This window comes from Trachemys scripta, chromosome 11, assembly GCF_013100865.1.
Source record: "Trachemys scripta elegans isolate TJP31775 chromosome 11, CAS_Tse_1.0, whole genome shotgun sequence".
NCBI classification, from domain to species: domain Eukaryota; kingdom Metazoa; phylum Chordata; order Testudines; family Emydidae; genus Trachemys; species Trachemys scripta.
This window is the reverse complement of record NC_048308.1, coordinates 19,027,429-19,048,191: the sequence shown is the minus strand read 5'-3', so window position 1 is coordinate 19,048,191 and position 20,763 is coordinate 19,027,429. Positions and strand designations below refer to the sequence as shown.

Sequence of the window (20,763 nt, the reverse complement as noted above, 5' to 3'; positions counted from 1 at the left end):
CAAGCACATTTGTCATACCAGCTCCTTTAGTATCATCAATGTCAATAAATTCTAGAAAATGCTCTCTGACAGTCACCATTGCAGGGACATTTTCACTAGGTTCTATTGTTATTACAAAATGCACCATTAAAGTCATTTGTCCGTATGGCTGATGTCAGGTGTGCAGTCCAGAATAACAGAGTAATATCTTGCTGACTTCAGATCTGCCACAATCTTCTGTTCGACTTTTATTGCCAGTAACATGATCTCATTTTGAATTGTTTTTCCGAGGTATTGGTGTGTGTACATTTCTTGGGTGGTGACTCTTCTTAGATGTTCCTGGAGTACAGCATCAAACTCAGCCATCAGCTCCACAATTTTAAGGAAGTTTCCATGGTTTGGCACATGCAGCTGATCTGAAGTGCCATGCAGTTCTAGGTTTTGGGTAGCAAGCATTCTTACAATGGCAATGAGCCTTTTCAGAACATTTTGCCAGTAAAGAGACTCTGATGCAATCTTCTCTTGATGCTGATCATCTATGGTGGCCTTTAACCTTAGTCTCATCAAGCTCTTTCCACCTATGGAATGCTCTCTGGTGATTTGCTGCCTTCTCATGGCAGCCAGATTTCTAGCTAGATTTTTCCAGTCCTTTGTTCCTGTAGAATCTAATGTGGCTTGAACATTAGACTGGAAGAGTTTTCAACAAAAACAGTATGCAGCATTCTGGGGTTTTGAGTACATAAGCCATGGCCTCTCCACTTTGTCACCATTGGGGATTTCATGCCAGTAATGTGTTGGATGGAAACTTCTATTTTCATTGTCTTTGGGGAACATGAAGTTTTTCACTTGCTGTGGCCCATGCAGAACAAGGAAGTCCCTCGGGCTACTGCTCAAGTGGATCCACAGTCCTGGATCATCTATACTTAAGGAACTAAACTCAGCAGCAGCTGTTTCTTGCTCCTCCACCAGTCTTCTCTGATCCACACTTTTCTTCAGAAATGTGCACGGTTACAACCATTTGAGATGGATATATGGATGCTGCAGTAGCTGCCAGGTCACCTGCACTCTGACTAACTGGAAGATCAGGCATCTCCTCACCATTTACATCCTCACTGGGGCCAGAAGGCTCATCGTGAACATTTGTGTCTATGTATCTCAGGAGAGCTCCTTCCTGCTTAGATAGAAAAGCTTCCTTTGCTTTCTTTCTTTTTCTGAATGCTGCCCCAGAAGGGTGTTGTCTTCTTTCATTCATGACTGCTGTTCTGTGCCAGCTATAGTGACTTTCAACAATCAATTGAAGGGGACAAATAAGCAGGCTGGTAGCAGAGCTTGAGTGAGGGAAGATATCAGCATCTTAAGGGCCTAACTGGCTCCTACTACTTCAGTTGACTGCCTGTTCTCCTCAAGTGGGTTCAGGGAAGCAGCAGGAAACAGGAAGCTCCCTGAGAAGCTGGTGTTAATCATTCCAGGCTCCTGGGGGTGCAAGAGAGGTACATAAGAGGCTCCTCCTCTCTCTTCCTGCAGCTCCTGCTGCTTTCTGTTATTCCCTCTCACCTTTTCTCCTGCCTGCCTGTTATGTCTCTTTTGCCCTCCTTCCTCCAGCACAGCACTCCACCATCTCTGTGTATCTAGGGCAGAGAGAATACATATGCACCAGCAACAGATACAATTTTCTACACTCTGGGTCCTAGTGGCACCCTCCCACAGTCTGGCACCTGAGGCAGCCGCCTCAGTTTGCCTCTTGGTAAGGCCAGCCCTGAAGGGTTCCTTCTGTGACACCAGTAAAGTGCCTTTAGATAGGGTGATCAAGGCTGGGGGAACAGCCAATGAACCTGCAGTAACACCTACACTGTGAGAATGCCAACATATGCAAAGAGCAGTTACAGAGACTACTATAGTACTAAAGCTGCAATGGCAGACACTGATTGGCCCTGCTGCCACTCCACAACCTACGGAAAGATTCTTTCATCTCTCCTGAGCAACTGCCAAAGAATCTCCCTGAACTAAACATGTTTACTTGGGCTTGACACAAGGCCCAGGATTTGCCCATTTCTTTTGTAAAGCATTTTGAAAACAGAAAAGAGGAGAAAGAGAGCTGTAGGAGTAGAAAGCATTATCATTAGAGCTAACAAATATTGCATTAGTATGTCACACATTAAGAGATTCTGACTCTGCATTAAGTGGTTTCTCATGGGTAGTTTATACAGTGCATGTCTGTCTTGTTCCATAAGAAATAATGTACATCTCATTCTAAACATGCGCATTTCCATTCCTTTGATTCCAAACCTACTCAAAAGGATCTGGCCAGCTGAAGAAACTCTGCTTAGTTCACGGGTCGGCAACCTCTGGCACACTGCTCGCCAGGGTAAGCACCCTAGCGGGCCAGGCCAGTTTGTTTACCTGCCGCGTCCACAGGTTCGGCCGATCGCGGCTCCCACTGGCCGCGGTTCGCCGCTCCAGGCTAATGGGGGCGGCGGGAAGCCGCGGCCAGCACATCTCTCGGCCCGCGCTGCTTCCCGCCGCCCCCATTGGCCTGGAGCAGCGAACCGTGGCCAGTGGGAGCCGTGATCGGCCGAACCTGTGGACGCGGCAGGTAAACAAACTGGCCCGGCCCACCAGGGTGCTTACCCTGGCGAGCTATGTGCCAGAGGTTGCCGACCCCGGCTTAGTTGTACACATCAGAAAATTCAATTATAGGAATAGGCATAACATATGTCTGATGGAACAACTATAAAAAAAATCAAATAGCAAGAAAATTAAAATGGAGACATTATTGGAAGATGCATAGGCCCATTTTTGTTCAGACTATGTCAGCTCCCAAAGAAAGACCAGTTGAATGAGATACCCTTCTAGCCCTATGTAAAATTTTAACTTTAGGCATGGAATGTTATTTATAAAAGGATTTAGATTGACACTTCAGTATTATTGTTATACCCTGGTAGGTACAATGTGCCACTGCCTTAACCCTTTTTCATGGGCATTTAGGGAATTGGGTACACTGATGAGCTGGAGGATGGATGGGGTTGAATTAGTGTTTGTGCTAGGGTATTAAATTAATTGGAGATTGCACAGAATTTCCTACTGGGTATTATTTTAAAGTCATGTGAGGCTTACGTAGTGTGAAACTGATGCTATAAAATTTAAATATATAAATATGATAAAAGATCCATTAAGAAAGAGGCTCTCTTATGGTCATTTACAAAAAAACAAACAAAAAAAATGATGATGAATCCTTGTTTTAGATTTATCTGGAATCAGGGCACCAGTACACTATATTTATCAGATTAAGAACAATGTTAAAAAATAAAAATAAAAACAAAACTAAAATTCCCTCCCATTGCAAAAGGTTTTCCTTGATCAAGCAGGCCCACTGAGTCATCGGTGACTAATGCCAATTCAGATTATAGTAATGCTACTAAAAAAATAAAAAAATCAAAGGATAAAGAAGAAAAATTGGCATTAAGAAATGGCGATAACAAGAACAGCTGAATGTAGACAAGATTTAGGTTTGGTAAATATTAGAAGCCAAGGGCTTAATGCTTAATAAAAAATCTTCCCACAGTAAAAAATGGCAATAAAAGAGCTGACCCAGTTGAGGTCACAAAAATAGACAAGTTTGTTAAAAGAAGAAAATGGACAAACCAAAGGCTAGAGGTAATGGAAAAGGCCTTTTAAAAAGAAACTTGCCTTCAGAAAGACCTGTGAAAAATGTGGACAGAACTACAGTACTGTTATTTAAGTGCCGTCCATTGTCTGCTGCTTCTAAAAGCCGACTGGATTTGTAAAATAAAGTTATCAATCCTTTTTGTTTTAGATTTGGAATGGTTGTTTACCTTAGTAAAATTATTTTATTACATAAGTTATTGGAATTATAGTAATAATGATTATTCTAATAATTCTGTTGTAATGTGTTTTCCTAGGGAACAGAAAATAAATTCCAGAGATCTCTTTTTTAAACCAACTGAGAGAATATATTTAAAATGCTTCTGCTGTTTTTGAGAACCCAATATTCTCACTTCTTTTAGAAATATCCTGTAATGAATCTAGCCCTAACTTCTGTGAAAGTTGAAAAAGTTTGGACTTATGAAGTGCCAGAAAGTGCATTCCTTGAATACAAAAAATACCTACAGAAGTGAATGAGAGTCTGACCTGAAAATGGCTTTCAAGATCAGGCCCTAAGTAGCTCTCTGTCCTTTCAGAGTTTTCTTTTGGAATCTATACTATCTAAATTCTGTGGATTAGCTTCCCAGCAGGTAAAAATCCACTGAAGTCAATGGAGCTACACTAATAACTTCAGTTGTGAATATGGCCCTGTACCTACATGAGTTATTTTGTTTCAATTATTTTTCAGGATGGAGTAAATCAATGCTGTGCAGTCGATATTCAGTTTCACGTTTCTTTCCACTAACAGAGATGACTCTGTAGTTCATGGACTCATCTTATTAAAAGTATAGGAGTGGGATTTTCAAAAGTGCTAAAGTGACTTATGAGCAATGAAAGTCAGATTTATGCTCCCTAAGAAACACAGGTACTTTTGAAAATTCCACCCCAGAACTGGATGTCAGATAGTCTGCTGAGGCTGGCCAATAGGAAGACTGGTTTTAGGATTATGATTGTTGGTTCAATATACTCAGAGGTCATTATCAGGAATACAAAGTCTATTTTTAGCAGGTTCAAAGATATAGAAATATGTAATAATTTAGCTGCCAGGTTACAGATCTATATTTGAGAATGAATTGGGTCTCCTACTTTCTAGGTCAGGGGAAACTATACCACCAAAATGTCATGTCTGATATCCAGAACACACCACAGTGTGTTCTTCAGCACACCCAATTAATGTATTCAGTTTCACACTATGCTGCACCCTGCCACTGAGAACTTCATGTCAACAGCATGGATAAAACTCCAATTTTAATGGTACAAAAGCCGCGTCCCTTAACGTGTGAAGAAAAGGAGGTTCTTCCATCCATAGCTAGAAGTATATGGCCTGTAACCTACATTTGAGAAGGTTTGATTCCAAACAGAGGGGAAGGGTACAGCTACACATTAACACATTGATTATAGTATTTTCGACTACAAAAATGGATTAGAGCCAGATCCTGAGCTGCAGTACAGCCCCTTTGCTCTCTGTAGTTTAGTATTCTTCCAGAATCAGTGTTTACAGCGAAGAAGAGAAGTTGAGAAAAGGGTGAGCACAATGACCCTCAACCTTAGGCAAAGTCCCAGTGGGTGATGGCTGAGGTACAGTAGCAGTTGAGAGGAGTGGAGACATTTGCATTGCTGTTGCCAGTGTTATATTTGTTCTGGGGATAAACTGAGGATTTAATTAACTGGTATTGTCAATGTTACCTTTCAGAGACACTAAATTCACCAAAAAAAGCAATTCAGTTTCATAGAGCTGTAGTAATATATCACTTATGATATAGTACATGAGATTACCAATAACAAACCTTTAAAATCATCAGTATAAAGAGACAGAAGAAAAAATGCTGTCTTTTCCAAAGCCAGCTATGCTGTATGATGAGGTTACTAAATACAGCATATGCTACAATAAGTTTCCATTAAAGGTTTAGAAAATGCACTTATTGCCATAAACTCTTTGCAGCTCATTTTCTATTTGTACATGTGACTTAATTCCTAGATGAACATCAATCACAGCTGAAAAGAATAACACCTGTAACATTTTTCATTCTTGAGTGAACATATAAAACCAAAAGAATCTGACCAGGAAAGTGACCTATATTGTATATGTGCATTGTCTAAAAGTTATTACCATTTGCTATATTTCACCCACTACAGTTGAAGTTTTATGATTTATACTGTGTTTTAATCATATACATTGAATTTATTATTTATACTTAGTGCCTAAAATGTGTTGGGCACTGTTCAAACACAGAAGAGAGCGCCTCTGTGCCAAACAGCTTAGGGTTAAATCAACTAAGGGACTCAAGTGTTGCAATGCCTAATTTTTAGGTACCTTGCCACCCTAGTAGAATCCACAGCCCTTAGTTAGATGCCCAGGCTCCCTATGCAATGCATGGGGGGAGAGAGGCCCCTAAGAATGAGATCCACTAAAGGCTGCAAGCTGAATGAGGAGCCAACCAAGCTAGCCAACAGAAGATAGCAAGGAGAAGGCTGTGGCCTAAGACATACCCCTGTAAGGATGTTAGACACACAGACCCAGGCTGGAGGGTGGCACCTATCTCCACTTGGGGCTCACACCTGTGAACTCTTTCCTGGAGTGAGACATCTAAACTGTTTCTTGCAAGAGAGGTGGTGGCAGCACAGGTCTAAAGCCATACAAAATGGGCTAGGGGAAGGGGATAAACAGTATCCCTCATAACCTTTAGCCCAGTGATTAAGGCACTCACATATGCACTGAGACACCCTGGTTCAATTCACCCTTTTGCCTGATGTAGAGATGGGATTTGAACTTGCTTTGCCCACTTCTCAGGTGAGTGTCCTAATCGCTGGACTATAGAGTCACTCTCTCTCTAGCCTATTCCACATTTAATTATTTATACACAGTGGAACAGCTTCAGCAGGAGAAATTCCCACCCCAGAATATTCAGAATCCAATGGTTAAGGCATTCACCTGATGGATGGGAAAACTGAGCTCTCCATGGGTGTGAGGGTCGACTCGCATGGTTCGAACTACAGGATTAGGTCCTAAAGAGACAGAAAAAAAAATAGGATGAAAGAATGCAATAGTGTATAACATATGTAAAAACAAATAGGATGTTGCACATGTCATGTTAGTGCCCATTTATTTTTTTAAAATTAAATGTGACAAGCCATATTCCCTCTTTTTGTTATTTTACCAGTCATTGCTGCCTTGATTTTCATTATTACTCCAAACCTAATTTTGCTCCTAAATTTGGCTCCTCCCCCCCACAAACACACACACTTTTATTCTGTAGAATTTGTTTAGTTTTACTGTTCCAGAAAAATACTGACTGAAATAGTTCAGGACTAGTGCAATATATTTCTACCTATATTATTTACTCATACCAACACTTTGAGTGCTTCTGCACTGTCTTTTGGTCTGAAGGAAATCACTTCCAGGATGGCAACTTTGCTCATTGAGATGATCTAGTCTATAATCTTTTGTGCAAGTATAATGGGCATGGGGAAAGCACTATGCAAACATTAGGTATACTATTTCCTTCACCTGTCCTGTATTTCAGCTTACCTCTCTACTGGGGTACAAATCAGAGTAATCTTTTCAGTACTTTTGATAAATTCTATATCTATATTATATAGAGTTAAACTTCTGATTGAACATACTTGACAATTGCTAAAGGAAAAATACTAAATCTCTCTCTAAATGTACAACAGTTTACTTGTAACTCCTGAAACAACTGAGAATATTGTCAATAACTTTTTAAAGAACACTTTCAAGAGGATTTCTCCAAGTTTTAGCACTTGTTACTACCACAAGTTCAAATGCCAACTATAGTTAGGTGCACACACATACAATCCCCATAGGGCTCTTCTTTGAGAGGATTTACTCTTCTCAGTTTCTGTGGAATAGTGTCCCAACCCTGGGTAGGGCCAGCAGCTCCTTAAAATTGGTAAACAGGTGGTAGTTCCACAGTCTTATTTAAACTCCCCTTGAATCTTTGCAATGTCAGTCTGCAGTTTGCGCAGCCTGCAAACTAGTCCTCTTTTTCTTCTCCAGTGCGGGTAGGGAGGGAGCCTACACCATGAATCCAACAAGATGGCAAAGTCCCTGGAACACAATCCTTACCACAGAACCTTCTAGGCCTTATGTTGGTGCATTGATGAGCTAAGTCTGATTCCGCCTCCTCTTGAGTTCCCGTTGGTTCCATGATCAGAGAATGATTCTGGGTGTGTCTTGCCAGGCTACTTGCCCACAATGGAAATCACCCAATTAGCTTCAACAGTTAATGAGCACATCCACTGCCTGCCCCATCCCATTTCTGAATGATTCTGTCCCATCCAGCAGAGTCATCCTGCCTATCTCTGGTAAGTGTGCAGGCACACATAGTGCCCTAAAACAAAAGCAATACTATGTAACCCCACCTCTTGTATTTACACCACTGAATGCTGCAATGCAACAAGTGGGTACATTCTCCCCAACCTCAATGATTGATGTCATAGTGCTCTCATGATGTCTATGACTGGAAACTATATCTTGTGTATGTCTATCTGCATATTCAAGTAGTATCAAAAAGGTACACACAGTAAGCAAGTATCATTTGTAGATCTTTGGTCCCTACAATAGTAGCACTATAAAAACATAATCCCCAAATTTTGTATGTTGTCTTTTAATTGTGTGTTCTGTGAGGTTGTGACAGGGTCCACTCACCAATGCAGTGCCTCCTGCTGGCTGTTTTAGAAATTTAGAAACAGTTTTAGAAACTGTTCACCAGTGGTGCTGCCATCACTTCTGCTCCAGCATCCACATCACTTCCAGGACCACAGAGTCCTCTTCAGGACACAGCCCTCCGGCTATGCTGCACTCGGTGCTCACCCCTTCTGGGGGAAAGTACTGCAGTCCTCTGTCCAGCCACTTCCCTCAGTGGCAATTGTAGCCCATTATCTCGTCACTTTCTCAATGATGAGGAACGGGACTCAGGCCCGCCCATTACTCTCGGTCCCAGCCCGGGGACCCTGTAGATGGCCGCCACTTGCTATGCCCCCTCCATCTCCTCAGTAGATTTTCCTGGGCTACTTCCCCATGGCCCAAGCACCTTCTTTGCCCTTACCTCATGGCCTCAGCCTGCAGATCCCTGCAGACGGCCAGGAGCTGCCTTCAGCTGCCTGGGTCTCTGCCTGCAACACTGCTCTGTCCAGGGTGCCTGCTGCCTTTAGCCTACAAGGCAGACAGGCAACTTTCCTCCTCAAGTTTCAGGGAGTGACTGAAGCCGCTCTGCTCTGCAGCCCTTCTTATATGAGCCAGCCCGACCCTGATTGGCTGTTCCTTGCAGCCCCTCTCTAATTGGCTGCCTCCTGCGCAGCCTCCCTAGGGCTCTATTAACCCCTTATGGGCAGATGCCCCATCACAGAGGTCCAATAGATATTTGTATTACAAGAAAGCAAATTCATCCCAGTTCCATTGGAGAACTCATGTTGTGAATTTACTGGTGCTTGTATCCCTTCATTTGATATTCCTGAAATGAAGTATTATGGTTTGTATCAAATTCCTTTACTAGTGGATTTAGTTCTGCTTACACAATGGAATCAGACAAGATTCACCCCCTTCCTCTGTTATGTACACTTGCATTACCTACTTGCTGTTGAGTTCTGCTTGCTGTAGTCTCTTCTCACAATAGTACCTCCATAGATTCAGCGGCATAAATTAATCCACAGGGATGTAGCGTCTCTTGGTGAAGGTTTTGGATAAGACCTTCTCCTGACACTGCCTGTACCTTGTAAAGAGGTAATTCACCTTCCAATTGTTCTAGTGCCACATATACTAATGGTTCCCATCTATCTGCAATTTTCTGCTTTCCTTTGGGACTAAAGTTGCACATTATATCTTCCAGTTATATAGTATATATTATTACTTGGCATCCCATCATCATTGCTTTGCCAATTGATTTTTTCTCACTTTCCTTAGTAGCTAAATCATATGCTTAGCAAAATCTGTATCTCAGGTCCTTCACGGTTTGCTGAAGTGTTACCTCATATTGCCCTTGCTATTATATTCCAAGACACAAATCAATTGGTACCAAGGGCTGCCTTCCTAAAATTAGAAAGTGTGGGGACTTTCCCGTTGTATCATTATTAGTACAACTAATATGCATGAATGAGTAGTAGAATATATTTCCCCTAGTTGTTTTTATATGCTTCAAGAGCTCCTAACATACTCAAAATTGTACAGTTTTCTTGAAGATGGTATGGAGTAGTGCGCAATCCTGTGTGATTTTACACAGCTCAGCAATCAGATCCAATTCAAAGTTTGCACCTTGATCACTGTGTATTTTTCTAGAAAAGCCATAGGGGCTGATAAAATTCTTCCACAATTCACTAGCCACAGTTCTAGACATTTGGTCTTTTGTCAGACAGGCTTGAGCATACAATACAATAATCACAAGAATATTCCTAATATCAGAGACATCCAGTTCTGTAGTTAAGAAATCAATGAGGACTAGTTCAAGTAGGCAAAAGCTTTGATATTCACAAGTTTGGCAGCCTTCTCAAATTTTGCCTTCCTCCTGAGACAGATCTGACATATATCCTGGCTGCTGGGGTCATATGGGACCAATAAAATTGACCTTTAGCCAATTTCAAGGTGCTCTTCATGCCCAGATGACCCATACATTCCTCACCATATATCCCTTCTAAGGCTGGGTGTTGATGAGCATAATGAATTACTTGCTGCCTCACATCAGCTCCTCTCCTTTCTGTGTTCCTTTACAAAACTCCATCCAACAGCTTTGGCCATTCTTATAAATAGCCACCTATTGTACCACTTCTTTTCTCCATCCTGACTGGGCCTATGGGTAGAATCCAGAAAATGAATCACAGGTGGTATATACTTATCACATCATTTTCCAAGGGAAGAGTTGATTTTGCGGAAACCACATTTTCTGTTGAAAAGATATTCTGACTGAAAATTGCCCACCAGATCTAATGTGCACATTGTGGAAAGAGCACCTCCTTTACTTATGAAGATTTACAGATTGCTTAGCTGATCACAGACTATGCGATGGGAAAGCACCTGCCTGATTGTAAGTACTGAAGAATTGCAAACATGCAGTTAACTGTTAGATACCTGATATCCAGTCTGAAACAGAGATACTGTATACCTCTGTTTTCTAATGATAGTTCTTTAACTAAGCATGTAGATATGCACATGCCTCAGCTGAGAATATAGTTACCAGTGGCTGAGGAGTAAGGATCTCATCCTGCCACCCTTAGGCACACGAGCCCTGTCACAGTTCAGGGCAACTGCACTTATATTTACCCTCTCTGGTCCAGTAAAGGCACCCACTCTAGGCTCCAGGGTCCTCAGCCATCACCTCTCTTGGGCAGAAACCCATATCTCTCTCCCTTCTGACTGGGGTATTACCAGGGAGAACAGGTCTGTGCCTACACTGTGTTATTCCCCAACAGACTGCCTAAATAGGCCTGATTTGCTTATTTCCTCAGAGATGGTGGACAGTGTAATTGCCAACAGTTATAAATTACCACACAGTTCTCTCTAAGCAAGCACTTTTATTCCTAAGGTAAAAGCATTACAGAGAAAACATATTAAAACAATAAAAGAACCTACATATATGTTAATAAGCTTACCAGAGATCACCTTCTAATTCCAACAGGGACTCTGGTTAGTGATTAGTTCTTCAAACCCCATACAGGGGCTTTTCCCATAGTAACCAGTTTATAATAGCTTTTGTTCAGAACTAGCCCCAAGTCTTATGAGGTCTCAGTGGACCATAAGACCTTCCAACCCTTCCCTAAAGATTGGGCCCCCTACTTTGACCAAAGATCCTGTCCATTTTATGGATCTGAAAGAAAGCTCTGAGTCAGTTTTATCTTAGGCTATTTAACCAAAAATTCTTTCTTTGTTTGTTGGTCCCTGGAGAATCCAGTTTGAACCAGTAAATGCGAACCTTTCTCTAGGTGGTGGTAGCTCTCTGGAGGTGTTACAACCTGAATGAGTGTGCCTAACCACCACTCACTGATCCTAGTACCTGGAGGGCTTGGTCTTCCATGCAATTACATACAGTCCCTCAACGGTACATAAATATTTGCATTTTTAATACAATGAACTCCAAAAATACTTAAACTTGATTCAATAAGGTTTGTCCAGGAGTTTGTCATATCTGTCACAAGACCCGCTCAATTTCACTGGGACTGCATGGGATTAAGAATTCCCTGTTTGCATAAGTGTGGCGGGTTCAGTCCCTGAGCTGTCACTCTTTGTATACTTTTAAACCAAAGTGAGGATTATGTATACATTGGTTACTTAACACATTTATTCTTCAGAATCTGAACATCCATATATCAAAGGCAGCAATGTTGTGGCTCACCAGCTAATGAGGACCAGTGGACTGAAGAAAGTCAGCGTTTTGCTGTTCAGAGAATCAGAAGCTGAAGTACACGTGGTAAAGGGTTTAATACAGAAGTCATTCTTTCTTCTCTTTGAAGCTGTGCAGAGAATTAGATCTTCCTCCTGGATTATGAACTACTGGTTTTAAAAGGGCAACTGGCCCTCACTTAAATGAAAAGCTGCATACTGCAACTTTCATCATTTTTGGACTCATGAAATTTAATGGACTTTTGTTAACTCAAAGGTCTGAAACACACTAGAGAAAAACCATCAACCATGACTCCTTGTATGATCTTTGGTTGTTGCCAGCATTGGATGAAAGAATAAATACTGTCCATTTTAGAAATGTTGACTGATTTAGTCACTTCAAGGTTTGCTTTGCAGCCTTGAAATCATTTGTAAAATGCAGATACAATAGCACAGATGCTGAATGGTGTGGTAAGTCTAAGAGAGATCTTTTGTTACATCTTCTGAGCAAATAAAATGAACTTTGTTAATTTAAACATGGAAATACTGTATTTTAGTTATAATCGGTATATTCAGTGCATCTATATAGTATGGTTCTGTGTTTTAAAGTTCTTACGGTAAATTAACTAGGAATTTGAAATCCAGCATCATTATTCTTGCCAATGTAAAAATCTCCAAAAGCCATAATACTTTTCCCAATGCTTTTCCCAACCTGCTCTCACAGGGTATGTCTACACTTCAGTGAGATACCTGCGGCTGGCCTATTCCAACTGACTCGGGCTCACAGGGCTTGTACTAAGGGGCTGTTTAATTGTGGTCTAGACGTTCAGGCAATCCATTGGGACTACTGTGAGGTAGTCAATGCAGTACTATTATTTCAAATGCAGTCAGAAACCATGATGAACATGGTCAGGCCTAGTAGTCAATGCCATGGCAGTTGGGCACAGTGATTGCAGCTGTGGCAGTCATGCCCAATAGTTGGAGCCAGTGGTCAGAGCCAGAATCAGCGAGGCTGGAGTGAGAGCAAGGTTGGAGCAGGACTAGGAACAAGGCTGGAACAAGGGCAAGGCTGGCGCAGGCTAACACTTGGAGAGTCTGTTACCACTGTTGGACAGGAAAGAGTTCCAAGCCATGGAGTGATGAGATTGAGCTGCATCCGACGAAGTGGGCATTCACCCACGAAAGCTTATGCTCCAATACATCTGTTAGTCTTAAAGGTGCCACAGGACTCAGTTGAGATTGAACTGCTGTTCCTCCTGTGCGGCTCATATACGTGCCCTGGGAGTCACCTGACCAGCTGCAGATTGGCTGGAGCCCAGCACAGGAGTGACTCATCACCTTACAACTGCTACTTTCAAAAGACTCAATCCTGTTCCCATCAAAGCCAGAGATCAGATCCCCCAACCCTATATTGTTTGAACCCTCTCAGACACATTGCAAAATATAAAAACAGTTGTCAAGTATCAGGGGGTAGCCGTGTTAGTCTGTATCTACAAAAACAACAAAGAGTCTGGTGGCACCTTAAAGACTAACAGATTTATTTGGGCATAAGCTTTCGTGAGTAAAAACCTCACTTCTTCGGATGCATAGAGTGAAAGCTACAGATGCAGGCATTATATACTGACACATGGAGAGCAGGGAGTTACTTCACAAGTGGAGAACCAGTGTTGACGAGGCCAATTCAATCAGGGTGGATGTAGTCCACTCCCAATAATAGATGAGGAGGTGTCAAAACAGTTGGTTTTGTTTATTCTTTGAAATAAAATACTCTGTCTTGATTTACTGAAATTAACCTGATTTGAGCTAAATGTAGATGTTTACAGAAGTTTATACCAATAAGTAGACAGATGAGATACCGTCCAATTATTTAAAAGAATACATACAAAATAAACAAACTTGACAGAAAGAGACAAAAGAGAGACAGGTATAGAAAATATTGACCAGTGGGTAGAAATATTACATATTCTATGCATTATGTCACAAGTATAAGTGCACAGCATGAAATTTAATAGCAAATTCCTCATATTACAAATTAAGCAGCTAGTACTTTACTATATACTGAATAGATTGTCCCTGCTCATAGAGTATATGTGGCACATTGGGACCGTGCTGTAGCCACCCTGACATTTCAAATGAGACCAAGGTGTTTTTAAAAAAATACGATGCTTAAGAAAAAAATTGATTCTTTTATTTTTAAGTAACACTTGCCTCTAGTTTACATTTATTTTGCTTAGATAATGTTTCTGCTGATGGGATAACTTCAAGAGATACTCATTTTTATAACGGGACGGCAGTCCTAATGTTATAAGGAAAGCACTCCTAATGTTACACCATTGTACTTCAATACTTTAGAAACAATAGAATGTAGGACATATACTCTAAGATAGTGGAAAACATTGAATGGTCACAATTTCAGTTCTCTATTCAGGTCTCATACCTTCGAAGAAAGCTGTTGTTTGTACTGCACACAGTAGCTTTCATAAGAAATGAGCTTTGGATAAATGAAACCTTAACCTCAAGAAACTCAAAGTTAAAAACAAAACATTTCCACTCTAACATTATAATGGTTTTGCATATTTATCATATAAATGGTTTTGTAGTGCTGATGTTAATCATAACTTCGGTAACCTGCATTTCACATTTTCCCCTTATGTCCTGCATAAGTAAATGTGTTTGGTTCACAACCCTAATTTTCCCAGGGCCACCCCCTCCTGCTGAAAGTTAAAAGTCACAGACCCTGACAATGACTGTACTGACTGCTCCAACCCTCTGTGTGTGTGTTGTGTTACAGGGTGCGTAAAGCAGCTGGAGTGTAAGCAGCTGGAGTGTGGGCTACAGTCTCTGGTGGCCTCTCTGTGTGTGTGTGTGTGTGTGTGTGTGTTATGCATACATTTTATATATAGCTGAAGGGGTTCCCTCTCAGTTGAAAATACATTGAGCTCTCCTTAGGAGAGAGGATTTTTATTTATTTATTTATTTTTTACAAAAGAAGGCAGATTTAAACACAAAGGCAAGCTGATGTCTTTTCTTGAAAAGTTTAGTACTTCAAAAGTTAACTTCTGAAAAACTGCAGATGAGTGGATAAAACATATCTTTGGACAACATGCAGCAGTCCTTATCTTTCCATCTGCATCTCCTACTTGTTGCTTACATCCTTTGGATTCCCTTGTTGCATCTTTGTACTGGGTCCGCTCCATTAGGTAAGGATTTTGGTACTTTTTAATTGTTTGACAGTAATTTGGGGGATACAGTGATAATGAATGTTATAAACTGAGACACATAACCTGTTTACTTATACTTTTGAGCAACATCTACAGTGATAGAGATATAATTTTAAAGAGTATTCAAAATAGAGTGGAAATGGTATTAAAATTAACAATTAACAAGCTAATTTGAAAGTTAACATAGTGAAAGTGATGTTGTGGACCCTGAAGTAAGCTTACCAGGCACAGTATTTACTATATATGTAAAAAGAAGAACAGGAGTACTTGTGGCACCTTAGAGACTAACACATTTATTAGAGCATAAGCTTTCGTGGACTACAGCCCACTTCTTCGGATGTTACTCTGAAACTTGTTACTATATATGTGGGATTTTTGTTTTTGTAATACAAAATAGAGAAAATACAACCCTTCTGAAAATGCTTATTCTGTATTAGAAAATATCAAGTACTCATAACTTGTTCCATTAAAGGAAAATATGTAAAAAAAACCACCCATAAATTAAGAAAAGTATTTAAAAACAGAATCCAGTCCTCCAGGGAGAGAAGTTTGTGCTGTATATCAGATAAATGTTATAGTTCAGTTAATTACACATATAACAATATACATTTACGTAGTGCCTGGCAATAGTGCTCATAAGTAAATTTTGAAGTACTGTACATATTAAATGCAAGCTTCGTTTAATGCTGACATAATATTCCCAGAAAGAGGTTACAGATTTTACATACTTTATTTATTCAGTTTTATTAATCTAGTATAGTAATTAATCTACTGTAGCAATATAACGATGCAATGAAAATCATGTCAGCCATTATTGAGCTAATAGTGTCTGTCAAACAGAGTATAAAATAATGGGAAAGCCTGAGGCTCAGAACCAAACATTGAGTGCAGTTGTACGCATATCCCATGTGCAATACTTGGTAGCAATCGCCCATTGCTGAAAATATATCACAATATTTTATACAGTTTAATTCAGCTAGGCTTTCTGATGGTTTAAAAAAGTGATTATCAGCCAGTGATCATCAGCTGTATAAAGATAAAACAATTTAAAGCTCTCTTCATTTCAATATCAAAGGGTCACCTAGTAAGGTTTGCAGGACTAAACCCAAGGCAAATGACCTTATCTTCTTTATCTTCAAACAATGCTTCTAGTTTCTAAAACCTTTTGAAGGGTTGCCAGTTTTATGGAGTGTAGCAGCTACTTACCTGATAGAAAAGGCTTTTTCATCAACAGGAAATGACCTTTTAACTCCTGATAACAAAGCAACTGCTTTTCCATTTTAGTTTTGTTATTGAAGGTAATATGCACAGACATACTTGTTAAACTGGAAATACAAACCAAAAATTAAGAAATTGTTTGCTGTACTTTAGATACAGAGGGTCTTTTGTTTTTGTTTTTCCTGTGAACTCCAAATAAATTAAACTGCTCAAAAAAAATGTACATTCTTTCTGACAGATTGTGCTGTGACATTATAATGATATTAACAAAGCCATACGCTGTTTACTTTTATACTCTAAATATAACAAATCTATTAATTCCATAAGGATTTCTCTGTGAATAAGGAAAGTCTGACCAAATAGCTCTCTGCAGCTGCCTCGTTAAGAAAAATAAAACGTCTTTTACAGAGCAAGGAAGATCTCTCGTTATCATTTTCTTCAAGAATGGAGAAGCAAGTAGTGATTAAGGATACACTCATTATTCTTGTACTTTACATGGTCCCCTTGACCGAGAAACATGAAAGGGTTACCCACAATGTTTGTAGCTGTGCTGTAGCAGTTTTTTTAAATAAAGCACCAGATGCAATAATAACAGCAACTGTGACTCATAGGGGTGGGAGGGTTGACACTACCCAGAGCTTTTCAAACTTTTCTCAGATAAGACTCTAAGTCAGTTAAGCAAAAGAAAGAGTAACTTTTCTTAAAAATACCTCTTTAACAATTTAACTTTAAAATATCTAGCTATTTGTAGCATTGGCATCAAGATGAGGGTTTTTTTCCCATCTAGGAGTTTTTCATGCAATAGGGGATTTGAAAAGTTTGGAAATGTTATATGAGCTTCATGCAAAGTTACAAACATGCACCAAAGTTCATGAAATAAGAGTTAAGTTGTGGCAAGTGAATTGTACAGTACCAAATATATATTACTTTAAAAAAAATAAAGATAGTGAGTCTTGTGTATGTGTATGGGGGCTGGGAGGAGGAAGAAAGGTATGGGGGAAATGAGGAGTAGGTGGAATGGATACCAGAGAATAGGAAGTGCAGCAGGGAGAAGAAATTTGATTTGCAGAAGAAAGGAACAGTGGCACCACGCCCTAAAGAAACAATTTATGAAGGCAAATGAGACCAATCTAGCATGTGAAAAGCTACTTGTTCTCGCTGCTAATCCCACAGACTCTAGTCTTCCTCTCACTGAAACAGTGAAAACCAAACATAGCAGCATGTAATCTGCACTATGCACATTAACAACTAAAGCAACCCCAGGAGCCTATTTTGTGACTTTTTTTCTACTATTAGATTAGATAGGATGAAAATGCATAACCAGCTATACACTTGCATGCTTCTGGGCAAAAGCCGACTAATTTCTAAGTGTTTGGAGCTAGGAAGAAAGTTTTCCCATGGGCATGTCAGTTCATAATAGTCCATTATGGAGTTTTTACATCTTTCTCTTAAGCATCTGGTACCAGCCTTTGTTGGAGATAGGCTACTAGACTGAGTAGTGCATTGGTCTGATCAGGTGTTACAGGTCCTAACCCCCAGTGTTCTTGTTCTTATAATCAAATATGGTTTTACACATCAAATTCTGCTCTCACTTTAAGCTGTTGTAAATGTAGCGTAACACCACTGATTTCAGTGGAATTAGTCCAGGTTACTCTGTTACAGCTGAGAGTGTAATTTGACCTTTTGTAACTGTTATGGGCAGAGCACATAGTGATGCCTATTGTTAAGATTGCAGAATGATTTCCATTTGCTGATAACTTTTTTGATATTTTCCTTTCTGAAACTTGGCATGGTTGTTCACAGTACAGTTTTTTTTTTTTTTTAAGTAAGCCAAAACAGTGCAGCTGTTTTTGAGAATGAAGAGAGTGAAAAAAATTTACTTTTCCATTATAAAGTATTTTGTGACATTTTTGAACAACTTTAGAATGTCAGTGGGGGATCCTAGAAATTTGAAATTTGGCAGAAAGACAGTCCTTGACTCACAGATGTGCCTTTTGAAGATCTGATGAAAATTTGTTGTGATCTGTGAGAGTTATAGAGGTTTACAATATGTATTTGGTGCAAGAGCACTGGATTTTGCAATGTGATCTCTTAATGGTCTGCCAATGTTCTCTTGGTTCTGCACAGGTGTAGGTAGTTTGAAATTCTTAGGCAGCTATTTATTACTATATTAAAGTAGCACATAGCGATCCCACCAAGATTAGGGCCTTGTAGTGGCATGGATGGAGCAGTGCTCCCTTGTGGACCTTTCTCCACAGCTGTGGGTTTGCCCGGGAAAGGAAGCACTGAGGCACTATGTTGTATGCAGAAGGAGAATGGCTAAAGGGATAGATAAACTCATACTTTGGGGGTTGGTGTCCTTCATGACATGGAGCCAAAGTAGTGGGGCATGGTTAGTAACTAAGGTGAAATGACTGCCCAGAAGATAGTATTGGAGTGAGTCCATATCCCACTTCCCTGCTAATGTCTCTTTTATGACTACAGAAGAGGCCCTCTCCCTTGAGAATAATTTTCAGCTAAGACAGAGGAGGAGGTGTTCATCATCTTCCATCCCCTGAGAGAGGCATTGGTTTGTAGCAGGAATTCCCTGGTGAAGTTGAAACTATATAAGACTGGTTCTCAGCAGAGATGGTGCTAAAGGGTTTGAAAGGTGTCTTGACAAGCATTGGTCCACTGGATCTTTTTTGGGCTATTGTTTTTAAGGAGATCCCTAAGAGGGACCACAATAATCAAGAAGTTGAGAATAAATTGTTGTTAGTATTCTGACAGTCCTAAGAAGCTGTATGCCTTTTTCTTTGGAGTTGGCATAGGCATGACTGGAGGGCTGGACCTTATCCACCATGGGTCACACCTCCCTAGGTGCACCAAGGTAGATCATCTCATTTTTGTCCAGGTGGTATTTAGTAGGGGTTTGCCACAGAGGTGAAAGTAACTTAAAGGACTTACCGGTACGCCGGAGTCCTGAGCAGGGGGTGGGGCCTCAACTGGAAAGGGCGGCGCCTCAACCAGAAGAGGTGGGGCCTTGGGAGCCCCGGGCCCTTTAAATCGCCGCTGGAGCTCCGGGGCTCCAGCAGCGGGGCTCTGGCAGTGCTTTAAAGGGCCTGGGGCTTGGGCAGCGATTCTATAAATGACTCCTCAATTACTTGCAGCTCTAGCATCTACTGAAGCTCTTGCTTCATGGTTTCTCTTATTCTCTGTGGAAGGGGATCATGAATTTTCTCTGACTCATTGTCCGGGTTCAGTCTTGGAATAATGAGAAATTAGAGGGTTCATCTAGGTTGCATAGAAAATACCATGGAGAAGGCAGTAATCAACTGCTGGGTATGGACCATTTGTTCTGGAGTGAGGTTGCTCCTGATTTTCACCATCCCAGGCTTTGAGGTTCCAGTGGTCTGGTGGCCCAATTCAGACTTTGGTGGCTAGGGGGCTATAAACAGGCTCTCCCAAGCCTTCCACGGCTTTACAAGATTCATGAGATAAATTTGTTGCAGTTTACATCTGTATGTCTGCTGGACATTGTAATTCACAGGCCTCACTGATCATATCACCTCATAAGTTCCCTGCCAGCAGGCCAACAGCTTCAATTCCGCACTGGGAAGTAATAAGAGAAACCGATCCTCAGGTTGAACCCCCTGAAGGTGGGCCCCTTTATTAAAGGCTGATTTCTGGATGCTCTGGGCACATAGGAATTTCTCCTTGGAGAATAAGCCTAAAGCTTTGAGCTTCTCCTGAAGGTCAAGAATGTGCTATACCACATTATCCGCTCCAGGTGACATTCTTTCCACATTTCCCTTATGAGGTCCAAAATCCCTTGTGATTGTCTCCCATATAATAGCAAAAAAACTTCAGGACCAGACTCCAAAGAGAAACTGCTAAACTCCAGTTCATTTGCAAATTTGACACCATCAGATCAGGATTAAACAAAGACTGTGAATGGCTATCCAACTACAGAAGCAGTTTCTCCCCATTTGGTGTTCACACCTCAACTGCTAGCAGAGCACCTCACCCTCCCTGATTGAACTAACCTTGTTCTCTCCATACTGATTTATACCTGCCTCTGGAGATTTCCATTACTTGCATCTGATGAAGTGGGCATTCACCCACGAAAGCTTATGCTCCAATACTTTTGTTAGTCTTAAAGGTGCCACAGGACCCTCTGTTGCTTTTTACAAAATATACTGGTAACCCGCAGCACTCTTTTCAAGAGGGGCGATTATGTCCATCCCAATATGATTGAAGGATATGCTCTCCAGTGGGAGGGGAACCAGTGACATTTTCTCCTTTGGCCGGGGTGCTTTCTTCAGGCAGAGGCAGAGCTCCATCCTCATTCCTGGCCAATCAATCCTAAACTGA

The 20,763-nt window shown here is 40.7% G+C and overlaps 1 protein-coding gene across 1 annotated transcript in view; it reads left to right on the top strand.

Annotated features, from left to right (window-relative positions):
• Positions 1 to 14,765: 14,765 nt before the first annotated feature.
• The window catches only part of LOC117885140 (von Willebrand factor D and EGF domain-containing protein-like), a 263,371-nt gene continuing 257,373 nt past the window's right edge, over positions 14,766 to 20,763 (top strand). Inside the window, exon 1 of the mRNA XM_034786325.1 lies at positions 14,766 to 15,171. Coding sequence (XP_034642216.1) covers positions 15,075 to 15,171 — 97 coding nt within the window. The 5' untranslated portion in view covers positions 14,766 to 15,074. The remainder of the gene's footprint in view (positions 15,172 to 20,763) is intronic.